This window comes from Harpia harpyja, chromosome 15, assembly GCF_026419915.1.
Source record: "Harpia harpyja isolate bHarHar1 chromosome 15, bHarHar1 primary haplotype, whole genome shotgun sequence".
Lineage (NCBI taxonomy): Eukaryota > Metazoa > Chordata > Aves > Accipitriformes > Accipitridae > Harpia > Harpia harpyja.
In genome coordinates, this window is record NC_068954.1 from 1,429,407 (window position 1) to 1,448,804 (window position 19,398).

General features: G+C 64.6%; 3 protein-coding genes across 6 annotated transcripts in view; 2 read left to right on the plus strand and 1 right to left on the minus strand.

Moving 5' to 3' along the window:
• Positions 1–1,373, minus strand: part of CLU (clusterin) — a 3,620-nt gene extending 2,247 nt beyond the window's left edge. The window contains 5 exon segments of the mRNA XM_052810324.1: positions 3–33; positions 112–282; positions 431–579; positions 1,273–1,336; positions 1,338–1,373. Coding sequence (XP_052666284.1) covers positions 3–33; positions 112–282; positions 431–579; positions 1,273–1,336; positions 1,338–1,358 — 436 coding nt within the window. The 5' untranslated portion in view covers positions 1,359–1,373.
• A 2,301-nt stretch (positions 1,374–3,674) lies between these two features.
• On the plus strand, positions 3,675–7,887 carry LOC128151801 (uncharacterized). 4 transcript variants are annotated; one of them, XM_052809471.1, is made up of 2 exons: positions 3,675–3,773; positions 4,376–7,887. In XM_052809471.1, exon 2 carries the CDS (start codon positions 4,574–4,576, stop codon positions 7,397–7,399), a length of 2,826 nt encoding a protein of 941 aa, XP_052665431.1. In that variant the 5' UTR covers positions 3,675–3,773; positions 4,376–4,573; the 3' UTR covers positions 7,400–7,887. The 4 variants fall into 4 exon arrangements, with proteins under 4 accessions (XP_052665431.1, XP_052665432.1, XP_052665430.1 ...); XM_052809472.1 differs by having other exon boundaries at positions 3,695–3,773; positions 4,394–7,887; XM_052809470.1 differs by having other exon boundaries at positions 3,710–3,784.
• A 2,302-nt stretch (positions 7,888–10,189) lies between these two features.
• Positions 10,190–15,817, plus strand: SCARA3 (scavenger receptor class A member 3). Its single transcript, XM_052809475.1, is given in 7 exon segments — positions 10,190–10,551; positions 11,831–11,890; positions 11,958–12,077; positions 12,600–12,698; positions 13,151–14,194; positions 15,058–15,194; positions 15,196–15,817. Coding segments are annotated over 7 exon segments (1,770 nt in total). The 5' UTR covers positions 10,190–10,544; the 3' UTR covers positions 15,499–15,817.
• Positions 15,818–19,398: the final 3,581 nt, after the last annotated feature.

The window sequence follows — 19,398 nt, forward strand, 5'->3', positions numbered from 1 at the left end:
GAAGGGTGAGGAACGGTTGAGGAATTCCTCCAGCTGCCGGGCAAGGGAGCAGGATCAGGCCAAAAATCCCCCCCCGACCTCAGCATCCCCGGGTGCTGCGGGACCACTCACCTGCCGCCCCACCAGCCCCGAGCCGCTGCGGCACGTGCGGGAGTAGAAGCGCATGCAGGTGTGCTTGAGGCAGGGCTTGCACTCTTCCCAAAGCGCCAGCATCGTCTCGTTGCACACCTCCTGCTTCGCCGCCAGCTGCTGCTCCTTCTCCCGGGCCAGCTGCACCGCCTCCTGCAAGGTATCCGCATCCAGCCCCGAGGGCATCCCCCCCCTGCTCCCGGGACACATGGACCCCGGGGCACAGCATCCCCCGAGCCCTTCGGATGTGCTCAGCCCAGGGGCTCTGGGTACCAGGACCACCCTCCTCATCCTCACTCACCTCCTTCCTCCTCTTGGTCTCCTCCAAGGTGTGCAGGATGGCTTGGTGGTCCTTACTGGTCTTGTCCATGAGGGTCTTCATCTGCTTCACCCCGTTGATGGCGTTTTCCACCTCCGTGTCGATGTATTTGCTGCCGGCTGCCGACATCTCTGGAGGAGGGGGGAGGAAGAGCATCCCTCGGCCGGCCGCTCCCAAGGCGGCGGTGGGAGCCCCGGCAGCGCACGCAAATATTTGCGGGGTGCAGAGTCCTGTTTGTTTGCCAGCGGCCCGATTCCAGTTCACAGAACCCGAGAAAAGTGACCCAAAATCTCGCCCGGGCTGGGGGCGCGTCTCCCTGCCTGTCACCCCCAATATTTGGCCAGCGCTGCCCGTGAGACCCCGGCTGCCCCCGGGAATGGCCTTGGACCCCCCATCCAGCCATCAACACCGGCTCTCGCTGTGCCCCCACCAGCCCTCGCCTGGCCAGCCCAGGGGGATCTCTGGGGGGCAGGATCTTCTTTGTGTCCCCCCCCTGCAAAAGCATCCAGCCCCAGCCCCTCACGGAATGATGCTCTGTGGTCCTTCCATCCAGCCCCCCCAGGGGTGATGCCGTGCCCCCTCCATCCACCCCCCCCCGTGGGCACAGCGCTCCCCCACCCCACAGCCATCCCATTTGGTCCCCCAGCCTGCGGGAAAGAACCCCCCCAAAAAATTGAAAAGCTGTTCCCCCCCCCAAGCCGGTGGGTCCTGCATCCCTCCCCACCCAAGGCTGCCCTGGGCACGGTGCTGCCAGGTCCCCTGCCCCCCCGCCCCACCCCACAGCACCCACCCGGGCTGCCCCCCACCCCACAGCCCCCACTCACGCTTGAGCTCACTGGGGGGGACGAGGGCCTGTCCCCCCTCCCAGGCAATCAGGAGGCCGAGCAGGGGAGAGCAGCAGCAGCGCCATGGTCCCGACCTGGAGGCAGCTGCCTGCGCAGGCAGAGCGGGGGGCTCAGAGCAGGATCCGGCCCCCACCCTGGACACGGGGCTCTGAGTCAGCAGCGGGGACCAGCCTACCCCCCCATCCCCCCCCCGGGCACAGCGATGGTTGAGCTAATGCCATGTTACCCAGGGCTGGGTGGGGGGGCCCTGGGTGGTGGGTCCCGCTCAAAGCCTGGCTGGGGGGGCTGGGATGCAGAACCTTCTGTGTGTCCCCCCCCCCCGCCTGCCTGCGGGACAAACAAGCCCCAGGCCTGGGGCCAGGCAGGGCGGGCGGCCAAGACGGTGACCGGGCATGGATTTTCCGCCCCCCACGCTGCGGGAGCCAGCAGTGCCTTTCTTTTCCCCTGCCCCCCCCTCCCCCGGAGGGATGGAGAGGGGCTGGGGGGGGGGCTGCAGGGGGCCCGGGGGGGGGGGCAAAGCCGGGACACGGCTGGGCTCCTGCCAGCTGCAGGCAGGGATGGGCAGGGGATAGGCACTGCCGGCAAGAGAAGGGTGCCAAGGCACCCAGCGCTGGCACCCTCAGGTCCGTCCCCCCCCCCACAGTGTGGGAGCTGCCAGCCCCCCCCGGGGTTGTGCAATGGTGCCAGCTTCCCCCCCCCCCCCAAAAAAAGAAAAATGATTGTGCAATAGCCCAGCCGCAGGGTGGCTACCAACCCCCCCCAAAAAGCTTGTGTAATGGCCCAGCCTGCGGCAGGGCTCCTGCCCCCCCCCCCGGCAGCACTGCCCTGCTGCCCCACAGCACCCATTGCGGGCACCGCTGCAGCCCCCCTGCACTGCTGTGTCCCCCCCGCCACCCAGTGCTGTCCCCCCAAATAACTGCCCCCAGCCCAGCCCAGCTCCATCCTGCCCGGCCCAGGGCATTGTGGGAAACTCCCATCCACCCGCTGCATCCCCTCCCCCAGCACGGCCCGGAGGTGCGGGGGGGGGCACCCCCGGGGTGCAGACCCCCCACTTCTGCCCCACAGGCCGTGCCCCCCCCCTCCTTGGCTGAGCCCCAGGCATCACCTCTGCACCCCCAGACCAGGCATGGCCCCCATCCCTCCCACCCCACTGCACCCCAGCCAGGGCAGGGGCACCCCAGGGAGCACCCTCAGGGGGGGACCCCTGTGTCCCCTGCTTAGGGGGGGTCCTGGGGGGGCTTTCAGTACTGGCTGAGACTGGCAAAAGCTCATTGCAGGGAAGGGAAGGATGAGGGAAGGAAGGGAAGGATGAGGGAAGGAAGGGAAGGATGAGGGAAGGGAAGGGAAGGGAAGGGAAGGGAAGGATGAGGGAAGGATGAGGGAAGGGAAGGGAAGGGAAGGGAAGGGAAGGGAAGGGAAGGGAAGGGAAGGGAAGGGAAGGGAAGGGAAGGGAAGGGAAGGAAGGGAAGGGAAGGGAAGGGAAGGGAAGGGAAGGGAAGGGAAGGGAAGGGAAGGGAAGGGAAGGGAAGGGAAGGGAAGGGAAGGGAAGGGAAGGGAAGGGAAGGGAAGGGAAGGGAAGGGAAGGGAAGGGAAGGGAAGGGAAGGGAAGGGAAGGGAAGGGAAGGGAAGCCGTACCTGCACCCAGCCGCCCTGGCGAGCTCCGCCGCGGCCGCCCGCCCCCGCCCGCCCCTATTTATCCGGCCGCGGCGCTGCGGGTCCGCCCCGCTCCGGCCCCGGAGCTTTCTGGAACCGGCGGGACCGGCCCTGGCCCGGCCCGGCCCGCCCCCCCCCCCCCAACCCCCCCCCCGGTGCTCCCCCCCCCGTCCCGTCCCGGTGCGCGGCGCCCCGACGCCGCGGGGATGGGCGCGGTGCCGTTCGGCAGCGCATCGTACATCCCCCCCCCCGCCGCGGGTGGGCATCGCCCTCCGAAAAACAGCGGCGGGGGGGGGGGGCCTTGCACCCTCTCCGGAGCACCCAAAATCAGGGGGCTGCAACTGCAATCTGAGGGGTAAAACTTCGCCCCGTTACCCCCCCAAAACACCGCCCGCTCCGGGGGACCTCATTGCCCCCCCCCCCACCGGGGGATGGGGTGCTGCGGCCGCGGGGGGGCCAGTACCAACGGGGCATCCCCTTCCCACCCGCGGCCGCGTACCCAGCGGGGGCTGCGTGGGGACCCCCCATCTCCTCTCGCCCCCCCCCCCGAGCTGCAACACCCCCCGCTGCCACAGGGGAAACTGAGGGGCACCCCCCCCCCCCCCCCGCTCCAGTCCCTGCCCCTCCCCCCGGGGCGATAAACAACTTTCCGGCTGCTGATTACGGCCCAGTGCAAAAAATGCAGCTTTAGGAACTGGGGGAACTGGTTGGAGCTCAGCAAAGGGCGGGGGCGGGGCGCAGGGGCTGTCCCGCCCCCCCCCCCCCCGGCAGAAGGAGGGAGCAGCCCACGGCCCCGCGGGACCGGAGCAGCTGCAGCGCCCGCTCGGGTCCGTAGCGGGTACGGGACACGCGGGGGGGGGGGGGGGCCGTGGGCGGGACACGCGTGTGCACGGGAGTGCAAAATCCCCGGGACTGTTTGGGGACATGTTGGGGCACATGTTGGGGCATGTTCCCCCCGGGCCCGTGGGCGGGACACGCGTGTGCACGGGAGTTTCAAAATCCCCCGGGACTGTTTGGGGACATGTTGGGGCATGTTCCCCCCGGGTCCGTGGGTGGGACACGGGGTGCGTGCTTTCCCCAGACGGTACGGGGCTGGGGTGGGGGGGTCTCCCCCCTCTGCCTCAGCCCCCATCTCAGGAGCCCCGGGCGGCGTGGGAGCTGGCCCGGGCCAGCGAGGGCCGCGGGGAAGGTGGGTGCAAGCTCGGGGAAGGGGGGGGGCTGGTGCTTCATCCAGCGCCCCCCCCCCCCTCCCGGCTCCCCCCCTTTCCCAGGGCTTCACAGCCCGCTGCTCCGCTCCCCCCAGCCCCACCGCACGTGCAGGGGGGGGGACATCTTCATGGAAGAGGGGACATCGCCGGGGCAGGCGCCATCCGAGCTGTGACCCCCCCACCGAGAGAGCTGTGACCAACTTTTGTCTTTCCTCCCCCAGCTTCCTCTTCCTCCCCAGGCACGGAGCAGCCCTGTAACCCTTTTGCTGCCGCTCTTGCCGGTGCTGGCGCGGACAGACGGACAGACAGACAGACAGACGTCCCTCGGTCCCACCGCAAGCCCCCGTGCCGCGGCGGTGGGAGGCGAAGGCGAGGGGCCGGCGGGGTGACACCCGGTTTCCTTCCCAGTTTGGGGGGCGATGGCCGCTTTCTGGAGCAGGCAGAACCAGTGGAGGGGGGTGCAGCAGCGCCCGAGGCTGCGGGACCTCGCCGTGTACGACGACGTCCCCGTCGGTGGGACCGTGTACTGGGATGACTGGCACCTCCACGCCACGCCGGAGCCGTTCGGGAACGAGCCGAGGTGGGGGAACTCCGATGAGGACCTCGAGCAGTGGAGGGAGGAATTCCCGGACCTGTGGGCGCAATACGAGACGGACTGCGGGCGGGTGTCCGGCAAGGTGGAGGTGACCGGGGCACCGGTGCCCTTCCAGCAGCAACCCCGATTTTCAGCAGACGTGGAAGACGCGGTGGCGAGCATCCTGCAGGACCTGCTGGATGACGGCGTGGTGGTGGAAGGCATCTCTTCCTCCAACAGCCCGTTACAGCCCATCCGAAAGGCCGACGGGAGGTCGTGGCGCCTGACGCTGAATTGTAGAGCCGTCAACAAGGCCACCCCCGTGACGGTGGCTCCGGTGATCCTGGACAGGAGCAAGCTCATCTCGACCCTCAGCCCCAAGAGCAAGTATTTCTCGGTGGTGGATCTGTCGAACTCCTCCTTCGCCATCCCCTTGGCAGCAGGCTCCATGGCCAGGTTCGCCTTCACCTTCTGGGACCAGCAGTACCTCTTCACCCGCCTGCCCCAGGGCTTCCACAGCACCACCTCCATCGTGCACCAGCGGGTGGCTCAGATGTTGTTGCAGCTGGACCAAGGAGACAAACCTTGGGTTTTGTCCTACGTCGACGACATCCTCATCGCTGGCAAAAACCAAAAGACGACCAAAGCCCGAACGAGGAGAGTCCTGAAGCTGATCCAAGAAACGGGCTTTAAAGCCAAGTTTGAGAAGGCGCAGCTCGTCCAGCCCAAGGTGCACTACCTGGGGATGACCATCGGGGCCGAGGGGCGAGAGATTCAGGCCAGCAAGCTGGAGGCCATCAGCAGAGCACCCTGCCCGCGGGATGTCCACAGCCTCCGCTCGCTGCTCGGCCAGTTCGGCTCCTTGCAGGATCACATCGCCAGCTACTGGGAGCTGGCCTGGCCGCTCCACCGCCTCACCACGGAGCAGACCGGCTGGGAATGGGGACCGGAGCAGGAGGAGGCGTTGAACAACCTGAAATACGCCATCCTGGCTGCACCCACCCTGCGCTTCCCAGATAAGTCCCAGCCCTTTGTTATCAGGTTAATGATCGGCAAAGAGACGGTAGGGGCTGCCTTGCTGCAGGAAGATGAAAGGGGCCGGCTGGTCCCGGTGGGACACAGCTCCCGCATCCTGAAGGACCGTGAGGTCTCCTACGTGCCACAGGAGAAGGAGTGCCTGGCCGCGATCTGGGCCGTGCAGGCATTCGAGACCCTCGTAGGGCCGGCCCCCATCCTTACCCAGATGCCCCATTCCCCTTGGAAGTATCTCCTACGGGGCGACCCGTTGGGGTCCAGCGGGACGAACCCGCACCCGGCGCAGTGGACTCTGCTGCTGGTGAAGAAGGGGGTGGCGGCAAGGGGATCCCAGCCGAAGAGGGGACACCGCCCCGGCAGCCTGGTCCCCACCGCTCCCCCCTTACAGCAGCTGCCCTCCCCCTTCCCCAAGGCCAACGTGTGGTTCACGGCCAGCAAGAAAGTTTGCTCCATCGGCTTTGCTGCGGCCAACCTGGAAGAGCAGTGGCTGCTCGGGGTGGCCGAGGGCAGCTCGGTGTCGGGCGCGGAGCTGGTGGCTCTCAGGGAGCTGCTGCGCCGTCACCGGTACCCCTCACCCCTCTGTTTGTACACCAGCTGCTGGTCCTTGGTGGAAAGTTTGCAAAGCCAGATCGAGGAGTGGGATTGGGAGCCGTGGGCGCGCTCCAGCCAGGGTTTATGGTCGAGCATCCTGCAGTGGGTCCACGCCAACCCAGGGATGCTGCACGTCAGGTACGTGGGCTGGGACGGATGCAAGGACCCGAAGCAGTGGGAGTGGAGCCAGAAAGTGGGCAGGAGGGCCAGGGCGATGGCTGGCAGGGCCGTGGGCAGCCGGCAAATTTGGGAGCCTTCGAAGCACGAGAAGCAAGAAATAATCGCCCAGTGTCACAGCTGGTTGCACGAGGGGGTGGAGAGGACCCTGGCAAGGGTACGGCGGGTTGCGGGCTGGGAAGGTGACGGCAGGGAGGTGGCCCGTTGGGTGCAGAACTGCCTGAAATGTGCCGCAGACAGGCACGGAGCGGACAGGGTGCTGGCCCAGCGGGCAGAGGGGCCGTGGTCGCAGCTCCAGCTGGGCTACATCAGTGGTCTCTCTGAGACCGAGGAGGGGCACCGCTCCCTCTTGGTGGTGGAGGATGAGTTTTCGGGGTGGGTGGAAGCCTTCCCGTTGCAGGAGGCGACCGTGGAGGAGATGGCCGAGGTGCTCTACAGGGAGGTTTTTACGCGGTACGGGACGCCTCGTGCCATCTGTTTGCCGAACCTGCCGCGTGTCCTCCGGCATGCCGTCGTGAAGGCGGCATCCGACACGGAGATCCCGTGGGACATCCTGCAGTCCGTCCAGGCGGCATCGGCCACGGCAACCCTGCAGCGGCTGGCCCGGGGGGCCGGAAAGGAGTGGGTGAAGATGCTCCCCTTGATCCTGACGGGGATCAGATCCATACAGGCACGGAAAGCGGTGCTAAGCCCTTACCAAATTATTTTTGGCTTCCCGTTGGAGATGCGGAGGGGATGCGAGGAGGACGTCTGTCCCCAGGGCAATGTCCTCCCGCGGCTCCGCCGGCTGCAGGAGGACAGGGTCCTCTACAAGCACCGGACCCAAGTCGTGCTGCTGAAGGGCTGCTTGGAGGGGGATGCTCCATAGCCGTAGCCCCCCCCCCCGACTCCTCCATGAGATTGCTGTCTCTGTGGGTTGTGTATCGTGGTGTGGGGAGAAAATGGGTGTACTGGGCTTACTGGGGGGCTTTTAGGCAGGACTGGGGGAGCTTTTAGGCAGGACTAGGGAGCTTTTAGGCAGGACTGAGGAATGCGCAATGTCTTCTTGCTAATGGTGTTCGAGGATGGGGAGGGAAGACTTGCTGGGTATACTGGTTTTGACTGGGATGGAGTTGGTTTTCTTCATAGCATCCAGCACGGTGCTGGGCTCTCCGGCTGTGGCCCCAACAGTGCTGGGAGCACTGGGATGGTGTTGCCACCCCCAGTCCAGGGGGGGCTTGGGGGAGCTGGGCCAGTTTTTGCTCGGGACCGTGGGAGATGGTGAGTGATGGCCTTTGCATCACTTGCTTTGGTTTTTGTATTTTCTTTCCCTCTTTTTCCACTTCTCCTTCATTTATTAAACGATTTTTATCTTGACCCACAAGTTTTCTTGTTTTTCCTCTTCCTTTCTGTACTGGGTTTGGCCGGGATAGAGTTAAATTCTTCATAGCAGCTTGCGGTTTGAATTTGGGCTGAGAAGTGTTGATAAGAGAGGCATGCTTTAGTTATCACAATGCTTGCACAGTGTCAAGGCCTTTTCTGCGTCTCACACTCCTCTGCCTGCGGGGGGGGGGGGTTCACCCACAACACCGGTGAATCACGTCTCAAGGCTCAGCAGCCTTTGGGAACGGTGGAGGAGGAGAGAGGAGCCACCGGTGTCCAACACCTGAGTCTCAACCCCCATTAGTGACCTTCACATGATCTCTTGATGCTCCTCATGGTCTTCAAAGGGTTGTGGGTCCGTAGCCTTCTCCATCTCTCCTGATGGTTCCCAGGTTGTAGCTCTCCAAGCCCCTCTGCTACTTAAAATCATAGAAATCATAGAATCATTTAGGTTGGAAAAGACCCTTAAGATCATCAAGTCCAAAAGGTAAACCAAATGATGAAGGTGGTGGAGGGCGACCACGAGCTCTGTGGGTGCACAGACCCTGGGAACCCCAAGCTCTGGTCCATAGGCTGGTTGAAGCCAGAGGAGCAGCAAGGTGGGAGGCTCTCGGCTGTTTAACGGGAGCTGGTGTGGAGCAGCCACCCCGACTTGGGGACCCCCAAACGACGAGCTGCACTTCATGGCAGGATCCAGGGCACAGGAGGTAGCCCAGGGGCTGGTAGCCCAGGGACTTGTGGCAGGGACCCATCCGCCACCCCAGCAGAAGTATATTTACTGCTTCTGTGGCGAGACGGCAGCCCAAACGCTGAGTCAGCACGGATGCAAGAGAGCAACCCCGCCGCTGATTTAGCATCAGCATTTAGCCGGCTGGTAAATCCCGTAGCAAGGCAGCGGTTAAAATAGCTGCAGCCAAAGGAAGGCGGCATGGACTGAGTTGGACATCTCTGGATCGGCTCCACCGGCCATGAGTCATCAGGGACGGCCTGAATGGGCTGAGGAAGAGCAGCAAACTGCAGCCACCGAGGATGAGGATGGTGGGAAGAAGACCTCGGCTGTCAGCGAGCATCCTCCGGCAGCCACCTCGTGAACCCCAAAAAGATGCCATGGGCTGGGCTGTCAGAGGACACAACCACTGCAAGAGCATCACTCGCGGGGCTCTGGCGATTAAAAAATTATCATGACAGGCGTTGGCGTGTTCTCCGGTACAACGTGGTGGGGAAAGTCCGGGGAAGCAGCAGAGAGACCCCAAAAATGCTCCTAGAAATGGCCAGGGGGGTGAGGGGGAGGCTCCAGGACCTGAAAACAGAAGTTGGCAATGTCCAGGAGCCACGTCCGAGTGAGGAGGGGGGAGGCAGGTGCTGGTATGGGGAATATTATAGAAAATCGACTAATACAACCCAGATGAGAGGGGCAGGCCGGGGCTGGAGCAAGCAGGGGGCTGCTGCAGGAGTGGCGGAGGTTTGGCCAGCTGGAGACCCCCCCGTGATGTCCCAGAGGTGGCCGGGGGACCCTTGGAGGAGGAGGGAGGCCGTGCGGGGAGGAAGGCTGCCTGGGAGCCTGGCTGGGTCTCAGCAGAGGGCAGCAGCAGCCCGACACAAAAGCCTTGGTGGGGAGGGGGGGTCTCAGCAAGGAACCCCCAAACATCCCTGACCCCCGTCCCATGTATCTGAATTGGGACCACTGCTCCAAAACAGAAGTCAGGAGCCAAACCACAGCACCCTGGGTCCCAGCCAGGACCCCAGACCCCAAACCACAGCACCCTGTGTCTCCGACCCAGACCCAGGGGCCCAGAGCAGGACCCCAGACCCCAAACTACAGCACCCCATATCCCTGACCCAGATCCAGGGGCCATACCCTGGACCCCAGACCCAGCATCCCATGTCCCCATGTCCCTGCCCCAGATCCAAGGGCCATACCCAGGACCCCAAAGCCATCTCCTCATGTCCTTGACCCAGATCCAGGGGCCCAAAGCAGGACCCCAGACCCACGTCCCCGTATCCCTGCCCCAGATCCAGGGGCCATACCCCGGACCCCAGACCCATCACCCCATATCCCTGACCCAGATACATGTACCCAAACCCCCAATCCTGATCCCAGCCCCCCATCTCCCTAAGCCAAACTCGCGAGCCCCGCTGCCCTTGGACCAGAACCCCCTCCCCAGACCAGCACCCCTTCCCCAGACCCCAGGCCCCCCCCCAAATACGGCTGAGCGAGGCCGGCACGGCACAGCACAGCACGGCACGGCGTCGGTCGGACATTTGTTAGTCATTAGGGCTGGAGGGAAGGAGGGCGGGCGCGGGACCAGCCTTTCTTCTCCAGCACATATCCCAGCGCCTCGCCTTTCGGTGGCCAGCGTCCAGCCCAACTGGGCTCTGCCGTCACCCGTCACCCGTTTCCCCATCCCGCGTGGGCAGAGGCCATGGGCGAGTGGGCAGCCATGGGGATGCTCCGCCACCGCGATTGCTTTTGAAGGCTCCCCAGGAAGTTTTTTTGGGAGCGGGGGGCCGGCGGTGGGGAACAGCCCCGGCCATGCTGGCCGCTCGCTGACGCTCGCCGGGAAAAGACGTGCCGGGGTGGATGCGGGAACCGGGGCGGTGAGGCCTGGGTCGGTGCAGGATTGCACCCACCGCCCCCCAGCTTGGGGGCTATGAGAGGTGAGTGGGGGGCAGCCCTGGGGGGGGGTGTTGGAACCGTGGGGAGAGGAGTGGGGCTGGTGGCACGGGGGACAGGAGGGGATGGCTGTGCCGGAGCCGGTAGCGGAGCTGGGGGGGCAGCCGGCATCGGGGTGGATGCACCCCCTGAATCCCACCGCATCCCTGCTCCCCATGGGCAGCATCTCCCCATGGCTGGGGGCTGAGCTGGCTTTGGCCACGGCCAGGGAACCCCACACCGCTGTGGGGAGCAAGAGGGGCTGGGGGGGGGGCAAGGTTCCAGGGCTCCCAGACCAGCGGCAGCGCTTCCCCCCCGCCTTGCTCAGAGCCCATCACTTGTTGACTCCATGGGGCAGAAAAGCAAAATTTGAGGCAGCCAAAAAGCAAAGGGCCATGCCAGGGAGGATGGAGGGAATCACTGATGCCCCCAACCCAGCAACCCCCCCCCCCAGCCCCTCTCCTGCCCCCTGCCTGCTTTTGCATGGGGGAGGCTGGGCCTTATAAAGTAGGGGATGTCGGTGCCACGGTCACTCCGGCCGTGCCTGCAGCCCCCCTGCGGCACCCCCAGCTGGAAACCCTCCTTCTGCCGGCGAGGAGGTGGGGGAGGCCCCGGGCAGGGGGTGGCTGGGCTGGCAGGGGGCTGCGGGGGGCTCTGGGGCATGGTACAGCTTTGGGGAGCCAGGGAAAGAGGCACCGTCCCCCGCCCCAGGCTCCTTCGGGGTCAGGTACCGGTGCTGAGCGCATCCCCTGTGCCGGAGCCATCGGTGGGATCCAGCCCATGGCATTTCCCACCCTGTGGGAGCACCCCAACTCACCCCCCCACCGGGACGGGGGTCCAGGCTGGGTGCCGGCTGAGGTGGCACGTGGGTTTTTCTTTGCTGCCACAGTTTTTGTGAGAAGGGGCCGGGAAGCCGCAAAGCCCCTCGGGGCTGGGAGCCGGGAGCCGTCAGCTTCTCCATCATCCACTTTTTTTGGCCAAATTCAACCAAATTTCCCCAAGTTTACGGTCTCGGAGTGCAAAGGTCGCAGCCAAGTCCCGCAGAAGCAGGAGGTGGAGCGGGGACGTGTCCCAACGGGCTGGTGCCACCGGGCTTTGCCCAGCTGAGGGTGGCAGTGATGGGTCCCATGTGGCTTCTCAGCTTTTCCCCGGGGACGCCGGGTTACGGGGAGGCTCGGCGTTCGTCCCCAGGGACCACCGGCATCCTCGGGGCTGGGAGCAGGGGAGGGCAGGCAGGGCCCTGGCAGCGCAGGCAGCTCAGGTCCCTCCTGTGTTGGCTTTCAGAAGACGAGCCAGCGGGAGGAGAGGAAGAGGAGATGCCGACCTTCAGCTACCGACGGAGCGGTAAGGATGTCCCCCGGGGTGGGCAGGGGGTGCGGCAGGGCCTGATCCTTCCCCTCTCTGCGCTCAGGCAGGGCACGGACCAGCTGCAGCCGGTGCCAGAAGAACCTCTCCCTCCAGACGGCTGTCAAAGTCCTCTACGTCTTCTCCATCCTCCTCATCGTGGCCGTGACCGTGCTGGCTGCCTTGGGTGAGCACGGGCAGGGTTGGGAGGTCCGGCTCCTGCCTTCCCTCCTGCCATCCTCGGGGATACCAGGGCTCCCCCAAAGCACCTTCAGCACCCAGCCCTGGAGAGGAGCATCCAGCTCCCCCTGACTTGCCCCTGGGATGCACGTGGGATGCTGTGCTTGTTGCCACCTCACTAGGGGATGGCTTTACCCCCATGGGGACCTCAGGAACCACCCCAGAGCCCAGAGATTGCCACCCCATCACCTCCACAGGCAAGAAACAGCCTCCAAGGCTCAGCGGAGGGACGGTGGGCTCCCCGGGGCTGGACCCCCAGAGATGCTTTGTAGACCTTAGCCAAGCCTTGAACCCAAAAGTCCCTTGGGACACCCAACCTACGGAGCCAGCACCCACCAGCCACCCAGCCTGACTCTTCGAGCCCTGGCCACCCTCCTCGCCAGGGAAGGAGCCCGGAGGAAAGGTGTGGAGGACGATCACATCCCGGCGCCTGCCCACCTCCCCTGACCTCCCCACCTTTCCTCCACAGTGTTCAAGAAAGTCGACTCTATCTCCAACGACATCAGCTCAGCCCAGACTTATTATGAGAAGAAGATCATATCCATCCAGGAGGACCTCCAGGGGATGGGTGAGTGGCTCGCACCTGGACCTGGAGGTCTTCTCCAGGCTTCAGCTCCACATGTCCCTCCAGCTGAGCAGACCTCAGCTGCTCAGTGCTGCCAGCCAGGGGCTGAAACATCTCCACTTTTCAGGTTCTGGGGCTCCCTCAGAACTGAACCCCCACTTATCTCCCAGGATTTTGGGGAGGGATGACCGCACGACCCTGAGGGTAGGGTTGGCGGTGTTCGGCTTTTTGGAGAACTTGCTGCACAGAGGCGGCTGGAGCAGGATGAGGGGGGGAGCTGGTGCAGGCTGGTGGCATCAGCCTTGTCCCAGCTGTGGCTCCGTGGTGCACATCTCCAGGGTCTGCAAGGACAGACCGTGGTGAGGCTCCTTCCTCCGCTCTGGTCCTCAGCGGGAGGGTCTCCAGGCCCAGCGAGGGATGGGCTGGCGTAACAGACCCCTCTGCCCTTCATTCAGACGAGAAGACCTCGGGGAACTGCTCCCTCTGCCACGAGACAGGACAGCTGGGCCAGGAGATCACCAAGCTGCAGGGAGAGCTGGAGGAGATCCAGAAGATGCTGTTGGTTCAAGAAATCCTGCTCGACCGGACCTCCCAGACCCACAACCAGCTATCATCCACCAGCAACAAGATCACCAGCGAGGTGGACAACTGCTCCTTCTCCATCCGGCAGGTCAACGAAAGCTTGGGGCAGTTCCTGGCCCAGGTTGGGGGCTGGCAGGTGGTCACCTCCCAGCTGGACAACTCTCTCAAGGGCTTGGCCCAGGAGCGCTACGATGTCCGAGCAGCCATGCAGCAGATGAACTTCACCCTGGGACAAACCTCCGACTGGATCCAGGTCATCCAGAGGAAGACGGACGAGGAGACGCTGACGCTGCAGAAGATCGTGACCGAGTGGCAGAACTACACCCGCCTCTTCGGCGGGCTGCGGGCCACCTCCTCCAAGACCAGCGAGCTGGTGAAGAGCATCCAAGGCAGCATTGGCGCAGCAGCTCGGCAGGTCGGCCAGAATTCGGAGAGCATGCACGACCTGGTGCTGCAGGTGATGGGGCTGCAGCTGCAGCTGGACAACATCTCCTCCTTCCTGGACGACCACGAGGAGAACATGAATGACTTGCGCTACCACAACAGGTACACGCAGAACCGCACCGCCGAGCGCTTCGAGACCCTGGAAGGTTGCATGACGTCCCACGAGATTGAGATCAGCACCATCTTCGCCAACATCAACGCCACCGACAGCCACGTCCACAGCATGCTGCGCTACCTGGATGATGTGCGGCTCTCCTGTACCTTGGGCTTCCACACCCACGCTGAGGAGCTCTACTACCTGAACAAATCCCTCAGCCTGGTCCAGGGCACCACGGACCTGCTGCGGGAGCGTTACAGCCTGCTCAGCGCCCGGCTGGACTTTGACATCCGCAACTTGTCCATGGTCATGGAGGAGATGAAGGTGGTGGACGTCCGGCACGGGGAGATGCTGAAAAACATCACCATCTTACGAGGTGAGGTGCATCCTGGTGGGTTACAGTCTAAGCCCTGCCCGGGCATGGGTTGGGGCCAGGCGTGTTGGGCAGGCAATTTGGGGGGGGGGCTGTTTCTTCTGTGGCTGAGCACGGTGGGATCTGGGCTCTTTGGGAGCATCCCGCACCCAAGGCAGGCGGTGGAGGACCCAAACCACCATCGCTGAGGCCAAGGTAGCACTGCGATGTGCACAAAGACACCCAGACGCTTGCCCGTGGATGCAGGGGTGTCCTGGGGATGGAGCTGCGTGGATTCGGCTTGCAGAGCTCTCCCTGCCTGGGGGTGGGGGGACAGGGACAGCGGGGAGGTGACCCGTGTCCTTCTAGCACAGCTGGCACGCACACTGGTGCCAGTGACCCTTCTTGCTGGTCCTGGTGGAGAGGGTATGGCTGCCCCTGGACGAGGGTGCCCAAAGCTTCTCCCAGTGGCTTGGGTGGCCTGGGGACATCTCCATCCACCCGGCGGAGCAGCGGGGCTGTCCCGGCTCCACCATCGGCTCCACGGAGCCCACGGGCACCCCGGCAGCTTCCCGCTCCGCCACAGACCACCCAGCCCGGGTGCCATACGGCAACCGCATCTGCATCGTTACAGGGCTGCCCTAATTAATCAGCCGGGCCGTTTCCTGGATCTGGTTTTAGGGGGAGCCCCCGGTGGCACCGTGCCCCCCCCCGCCGGGGTGCCAATTGTCCTTGGAGCCCACAGCAAGGGCTGCAGGGTGGGATGAGCCAGGCTTAGCTGATCCCGGTATTAGCAAGGGTTGCAGGGCTGGGGCACCTCCCTCTCTCCCCGCTTTGGGGTGCTACCCCCCCATACCTCCTATTCACCCCCTCCTCTCCCCCCCCAGGTGTGCCGGGCCTCCCGGGCCCCCGCGGCCTCAAGGGCGACGTGGGCGTCAAGGGCCCCCCGGGAAGCGAAGGAGAGAAGGGCGACGTGGGCAGCCTGGGTTTGCCGGGACCCCAGGGACCCCCCGGCCCCCCGGGACCCCCCCGGCCCCCAGGGTGAAAGGGGTCCCCTGGGCTTGAAAGGTTTCCCCGGCCTCAAGGGCACCAAGGGCAGCTTTGGGCAATCCGGCTCCCGGGGACAGGGGGGACCCAAGGGAGACCCCGGCCCCCCCGGGCCGGCTGGGGTGCCGGGGCCAGTGGGACCCCCCGGACCGCAGGGCAAACCGGGGCTCCCCGGGACCCCCGGGGCTGTTGGCCAGGCTGGCCCGACGGGGCCTAAGGGTGACCCCGGTTTGCGAGGACCCCCGGGGCTGCCGGGCCCCCCCGGCCCCCCAGGACAGTAACCCAGCCTGCTGCCAGCCAGGGCACCAGGATGGGGGGGGGTCCCCACCGCCACCCCCCACCCAGAGCATCCCCGCAGGGGTTTGAGGCAGAGCCTCGCAGGATGGGGGGGGTGGTGCAAAGGGGTCCCAGTCCCCCCCAGTGCGGGGGTCCGGGGCTGGTCCCCGGCTCTCAGGGATGCTGCCGGCTCCGGGCTCTGGGGTGGGGGGGGTCCCCGTGGGACGGGGGTACAGCTGGTTTGTGCCCTTTTCCCCTGTCCGTCTGTCCCCCCCCAACCCCGTGCTGTGTGTCCCCAGTGTATTCCCGGCACAATAAAGCTGTATGGGGACAGGTGACTCCTGCACTGGGGACACTGGGGTGGGGGGACGGGGGTGTGCTGGGTGGGGGCACCCACAGCCAAACCGCTGCTGGTGGGGCAGTGCAAGTGGGGGGGGGAGCGTGTTGTACCCATGTGTGCTTGAGTGAGCATGCATGGGCATATGTGTGCATGAGTGAGCGTGCGTATGCATGAGTGAGCGTGCATGGGCATGAGTGTGCACGCATATACATGTGTGCATGAGTGAACATGTGTGCATGTGCGCGTGACTGTGAGTATGCATGTGCAGGTGTGTGCATGAGCGTGCGCAGGACTGTGTGCATGTGTGTGAGCACGTGTGGGCGTGAGTGAGCCTGTGCACGACTGCGTGCACGCACAAGCGTTTGCATGAGTGAGAACGTGCATGAGTGAGTATGCGTGTGCATGGGCACGTGTGCGCATGAGTGAGGGTGCGTGTGCACGTGTGGGCATATGCACACACGTACAGGCAGGCATGCAGAGGATGTCCATAGATGTGCGCACACATGTGCAAGCGTGCATGTGTGCCATGTGAGACACGGTCTCTGACGGGGACCCCACTCCCCTGCCGTGCCCCCCGGCAGAGCCGCTTCCCCCCCCTGCAGGCCCCCCCATGCCCTTGGCAGTGAGAAACGGGGCTCTCAGCTCTCCCCCAAACTGGACCACCCCCCCCCCCCACTGCCCTGGGGATGCCCTGCCCTGGGCTGACCCTGCCTGGGAGCGGGGGGGGGCTCTCAGCCGGGACCCCCCCCACCACGGGGAAGGTGAATTGCAGCTCTGCTCCGTGCCTCAGTTTCCCAAACCGGACTGCCCGGTGAGACAGGCCACCGGGGTCGAAGGGAACGGTGTCCCCTTCTCCGTGAGCCAAACCCAGGGTCCCCGAGACCCGGCTGTGGGGGGACACCACCGGAGCCGGGGGGGGGGTGTGTGTGACCGGAGGGGCCATGGTGCCAAGAGCATCGTGGTGCTGGGAACAACAGCCAGGCCAGCCCCACCGTCCCCGTCCCCTCCATCCACCGGGTGCCCCAGCTCAGGGACCCCCGTGCCCTGCCCTGCCCGGGGCACAGGATCCGGCCGGCCAGGCGGTTTATTGCTGTTGGCAAAGCGTTTTCCTGTTTTCATCGCAGAAACAGCCCGGCGCTGGTTATTAACACGGGCCAACACGGCCCCAGCTCTGGTTTGTAGCTGCTACGGCTGGAAAGGCAGCACGGGGGGTGTGTGGGGGGGCTCTGAGCAGGGAGCAGTGGGGGGAGCAGAGACCTGACAACTCGTTACACAGATGGGGCACAAGCTGACAGGTCCCCAAGCAATGGCTGGGCAGGGCTGGGTTCATCCTGCTGGGGCTCTGAGGGGGGGGCCAGGACAAAGCCCCGAACCCCCCCAGTGAGGGTCTGCTGGTGGGGGGACACAGGGGTGGGACGTGGGCACCCTGCAAAGGGGAAGCACACCACGGGCACACGGCTGGGCTGGGGGGGCTGCTCGGGGGGCTGCCTCCGCCGCAGCACCCAGCACATACGCGAGATCTTAACGAACCGGCTGCATCTGCCCCCCCCGCCGCCGGCACGCAGCCGGGCACCGGAGCCTCGGCCATGCCCACCGCCGCTCCGTGCCTCAGTTTCCCCCAACTAGGTAGGACCTGGCCATGCTATAACCCCCACCCCGACCTCCTCACCCCTTCCCAAACTCCTGCGTCTGCGGAAAAGTCGGAGAACATCTGGCTGGGGAGCAGCCTTAGCATAATATTGGGCAGCGGCTGTGCCAGTGTTTGTGGATGGGCGGCCGCCTCCTCTGCTGGGCCTGCAAAAAAATGTGCAAAGGCAGGGTTTCCCCCCCAGAACAGGCCAGACCTGCGCTTTCCGGGCGGTGGTGAGGGTGGGTGATAGGATTTCAGAGCTGGGAGCAAAAGGATTAATAAATAAACGAGGAGCGAAGGCGGGGAAGGGCCGGGTTGGGAAGTGCTGACGGCAGCCGGGACCGCTCGCCTTGGAGGGGGTTATTCTTGGCGGCTGCCGGTCGGTGGGGTGGGCACGGAGGGGAGCGGGGATCTCTCGCCATCCCTGCTCTTCCTGACGGGGTTGTCCTAAACGGCGTCGCGGAAGGACGGCGCAGATCCGGCGCTTTCCACCCCGGGCATCCAGGCACAGGGTGCGGCGAACACACGCGGCCCACGGCAGCGATGAGCGGGGGACGTCGCCCCATCGATGGCCGCCGCGGCCAAGCACAACAGTCCGCAGCTGCAGGGCTGCGGCCGCGGTCGCCGGTCCCTGGCCAACACCCGCGTCCCGTGAAAGGGCCCATTGATGGCGGAGAGGAGGGAGGTCCCGGAGACGGGGTCCCCCCAGCTCCTCGCTCCGGAGTCCTGGCTTCTCCCCTGCCTCTGTGAGGGGGGGGGGAAGAAAACCAGTCGCTGCACTGTGCCTCAGTTTCCCCATCAGCCCCGGGGTGGTTTATGCACCCCCCCAGACCCTGAGCCAGCTCGCACGGCAGGTCCCTGAAGAGGTGGGACACTGGGGAGAGTTTGGGGTGGCATTAGCTGGAGCCACCCCAGGCTCAGGTCAGCCCGAGCTGAGACAGGACATGAGCAGCCCACCCTCCTCTTCCTCCCAGCAAGGAACTGGGGGCTGACAAGGGCCTGGACCCCCTCACCCTCCCCAGGCCCAACCCCACACCCTCAGGACCCAGAGGGAAGATGCACATCAAATAAGTTTAAATGCATTATTGGGACTTGCCCGTGTAGCAGGGTAGGTTTTTTTCTCCTGCAATAATTCAGTAATTCTCTGATGAGACTTAATGTCTCTTCAGTTGGTTAAGGAGCGCTTCCCTTTTGCCTATTCCCCCCTCCCGAATCCACTCCTGCACCAGGAGACATCCTCACTTCGCACCAGGGAGAAGCCAGGCCAGAGGCAGAGGGGCTTTTCCCACACCTCCTGCCTGGCCGAGGCTGCAGGCGAGTTTGCAGCATCCAGAGATGCACCCCAAAACCAGACTTTCGTAGACTTTTGCTGTCCCCCCTCAGCACGGCTGTGCTCTGTGTGGCTTTCTGCTGCCCGAGGAGACACTGCGCGGACCCTCACAGCTCCGCTCCTTCTCAGAGGCATGAGCACACCAGGTAACTCCCACCTAGCAGCACATTTTATCAGCATGGTATGAATTTAATCGTGACATATATACAGGTGCTGCAAGGATTATCGCGACCGTTTTGTACAGACTTATCCACGAAACCTTACAGAGGGCTCAGGCAAGAGCTCTGGCCTGGACAGGCGCAGACGCTGCGCAAAACTCAACTCTTCTTCACAAACTTCTCTCTCCAGAGAAGGTTTCCAAGGAACAGCCCAGGAATCGAGCGTAATTTAAAAGAAAATACACCGTGGGGCTATTCTCATTCTGTGCTAAAGGCACATATCACAGCCAGTGGTCATGCTCACGTAGGCTGCAACAACAGCCGAGCTCAGTCTTCATCATCTGTAGCTCTGTATTAAATGAGGAGCCACCAGATTTACTGCCAGCAAGGGCTGGGGAGGCCTGCAAAGCAGCTGTGAACTTGTCCAAATTTACACCCTCCAACTGT

Excerpts from the sequence above, each read along its gene's own strand:
- LOC128151801 (XM_052809471.1), top strand. The coding sequence starts at position 4,574 with ATGGCCGCTTTCTGGAGCAGGCAGAACCAGTGGAGGGGGGTGCAGCAG.